The sequence below is a fragment of the Heteronotia binoei genome, chromosome 15, assembly GCF_032191835.1.
Source record: "Heteronotia binoei isolate CCM8104 ecotype False Entrance Well chromosome 15, APGP_CSIRO_Hbin_v1, whole genome shotgun sequence".
Lineage (NCBI taxonomy): Eukaryota > Metazoa > Chordata > Lepidosauria > Squamata > Gekkonidae > Heteronotia > Heteronotia binoei.
The window spans coordinates 17967205-17970391 of NC_083237.1; the positions used below are offsets into that span (position 1 = coordinate 17967205).

The 3187-nt window shown below is 43.5% G+C and overlaps 1 protein-coding gene across 1 annotated transcript; it reads right to left on the bottom strand.

Moving 5' to 3' along the window:
- Positions 1-1293: 1293 nt before the first annotated feature.
- LOC132583914 (olfactory receptor 4N2-like) lies at positions 1294-2229 on the bottom strand. The gene has a single exon (XM_060255659.1). The coding sequence runs from the start codon at positions 2227-2229 to the stop codon at positions 1294-1296; it is 936 nt and encodes a 311-aa protein (XP_060111642.1).
- Between the last annotated feature and the right edge of the window lie 958 nt (positions 2230-3187).

The window sequence follows — 3187 nt, forward strand, 5'->3', positions numbered from 1 at the left end:
AAGGACAACCTCTGCAAGAGCTATGGCTGACTCAAGGCCATTCCAGCAGCTGCAAGTGGAGGAGTGAGGAATCAAACCCGTTTCTCCCAGATAAGAGTCCACGCACTTAACCACTACACCAAACTGGCATAATTACCTTTTATTGGTTATGTGTTTCAGTTTAAAAAGGTGATGTGGTGACGTTTGCATAGATCATAAGTGACCATACCTTTCCTGCAATGGCTTGTTTGGACCTAAATAATACAACATTATCCCTTCTTGGGTCTGTATTTATTACTACGACATTTTTTAAAATATAGCTCACAGCGGCCCCGTGGCACAGTGGTAAAGCAGCAGTACTGCAGTACTGTGGTCTGAACTCTCTGTTCACGATCTGAGTTCGATTCCGGCGGAAGCTGGATTCAGGTTGCCGGCCCAAGGTTGACTCAGCCTTCCATCCTTCCGAGGTCGGTCAAATGAGTACCCGGCTTGCTGGGGGGAAAGTGTAAAAAGACCGGGGAAGGCAACGGCAAACCACCCCGTAAAAAAGTCTGCCGTGAAAACGTTGTGAAAGCAACGTTACCCCAGAGTCGGAAACGACTGGTGCTTGCACAGGGGACTTTTCCTTTCCATAAGATAGATTGGAAGAGGAAAGACCTCCTTCTCATGACAGGTTATTACCAATATTTTTCATCATTACGAGCGTGTGGATTCTAGAGTGTAGACAGTTGCGTGAATACAGAAGATGCGGTTCAAGAGACTTGGACCGATTTCACACTAGGGCTTGTTCCGGGTGGAAAGCCTTTTTGCTCCCAGGGCTTTCTCTCCGTTTTCACACAAGTTGCCCCAGAGCTGCAAGTTGATGCACCGCTATTCCGCAGCAAGTGAGATCCTCTGACAAGCAGTTTCTGCTTGCTATGGAAAAGTGGTACATCAACTTGCAGCTCCGCAGCAGCTTATGCGGAAATTGAGAGAAACCCTGGGGGCAAAAGGGCTCTCTACCCGGAACAAGCCCTAGTGCAAAATCGGTCTTGATGATTTTGGCACATTACTATAGAAATGCTACAGCACTGCTATATGATGAATCTAATACACCAATCTAGATAACCTGGGTATCTTTTCCCTAGTGTATATATTAATTTCTTTCAAGTACTTGAGGAGATATGGTTGATACAATATCGAGCCCTAATATTAATGAATTAAATTGCTACATAATTACTTTTCGGATACTTCAATGTTAGCACACAATCCAAGAAAGTAAAAAGAAAAAAAAATCAATACATCGACCTTTATGTCACAGTATTGTTTTTTAATTCACTTGTCCCTTCCAACTTTATTTTTCTTTAGCAGTCTGAACATAGCAGCTTTGATCTCCTTGTTCCTCAAGGTGTAGATCATGGGGTTCATCAAAGGAAAGACCACAGTGTGGAAAAAGGCCACCACCTTGTCCAATGGGAAGTCTTGGAAAGGGCGGCAATAGATATAGATGGCCGGGCCAAACATAATGAAGACGATGATGATGTGGGTGATGCACGTGGATGCGGCTTTGTTCTTCCCTTGGACCGAACCTGTCCTCACTTTGACCAGCAAGGCCCCGTAGAAGATGAGGAGAATGATAAAGCATGTGGCGGTGACCAGGCCACTATTGATAAACATGGCAAACTCCAAGGTGTAGGTGTTGGTGCACGCCAACTTGATGATCTGGGTGATGTCACAGAAGAAGTTGTCCAGTTCGTTTGGACCGCAGAAAGGGAGTGGGATGATGAGAATCATTTGGATCATAGAGTGCATGAAGCCTTCAGCCCATGAGCCAATCACTAGCACCCAGCAAACGACTCTGGTCATTGTCGTGGCATAATGCAGTGGGTGGCAAATGGCTACATATCGGTCAACCGCCATGGCAACAAGCAAGCAAATCTCAGCTGCACCTAGGAAGTGGATGAAAAAAATTTGCGCCAAGCAGCCTTGATAGGAGATGGTTTTCTGGCGAGTGAAGAGGTTGGCCATCATCTTTGGAGGGGTGACAATGCTATAGCAGATGTCCATAAAGGCCAGGCTGGACAAGAAGAAAAACATGGGGGACCCTAGGCGGAGGTCACTCCGAATTGTCACAATGATAAGGATATTCCCTGGTAGAATGATGACATAGAAGAGTAATAAGAGGGCACAGAGGAACAACTGTAATTCCCAGTTCTTTGCTAATCCTTGGAGAACAAACTCTGTCACCACTGTGCGATTCCCACGTTCCATCCTTACAATGAATAGCTATGTAGTGGGGTTATTATTGATATGGCTACTATTGTTAATATTATTTACAGAAACATATATTAGGGAGGGGATACAGAAATAGTGTTTGGGATGTATATCAAAACACAACTAAAACGTTCATGCCTCCTCTTTGCATATACACCTTGTTATACTACTGCCATTGAGTAGGTTAGCTATGGATGGTCCAGAAATTTGTTTATTTATTTTATTAAATTTATATCCTGCCCTCCCTTATTGGGCTCAGGGTGGCTAACAACAGTTGAAATACATAATGTTAAAATAAATTACAGGAAAATCGTTAAAATTCATTGTACACATACAATACATTTGCAGTTTTAATACTAAAATCCAAGATGGCGTCAGTATTATTAGTTCCTATTTAGAGCTGCATACAGTAATGTTGTCAAAGACTGTTTAGCGCACTATATTTATACTGGGATGGGTTTAGGTATCAGTGCTGTGATAAAGTGGTCACTTCCCTGTTAGTTGTTAAAAGTTAGTTTAAACGGTTCTGTTTTGCAGGCCTTACAGAATTGTGGCAAGTGAAATGATCTTTCTCCCCAGATTTTTGGAGTTCTGAATTACCTGCTCCAATTTCCAAAACGGGAACCTGTGCCCAACACTGGCTCTTAATTTTTCGTTGCACCCAGCTTTTCTGGTATGGGAGATGATGGCAGGATGAGTGGTCTCTGGTTCATCTAGGAGGCAAGATGAAGACATAGGTCAGCTGGCTGGTTTTCATTTATTTTTCTTTAGCAGTCTGAACATAGCAGCTTTGATCTCCTTGTTCCTCAAGGTGTAGATCATGGGGTTCATCAAAGGAAAGACCACAGTGTGGAAAAAGGCCACCACCTTGTCCAATGGGAAATCTTGGAAAGGGCGGCAATAGATATAGATGGCCGGACCAAACACAATGATGATGTGTGTGATGCATGTGGAT

Bases quoted from the DNA above. Each gene is read 5' to 3' on its own strand.
- LOC132583914 (XM_060255659.1), bottom strand. From the start codon at position 2,229: ATGGAACGTGGGAATCGCACAGTGGTGACAGAGTTTGTTCTCCAAGGA.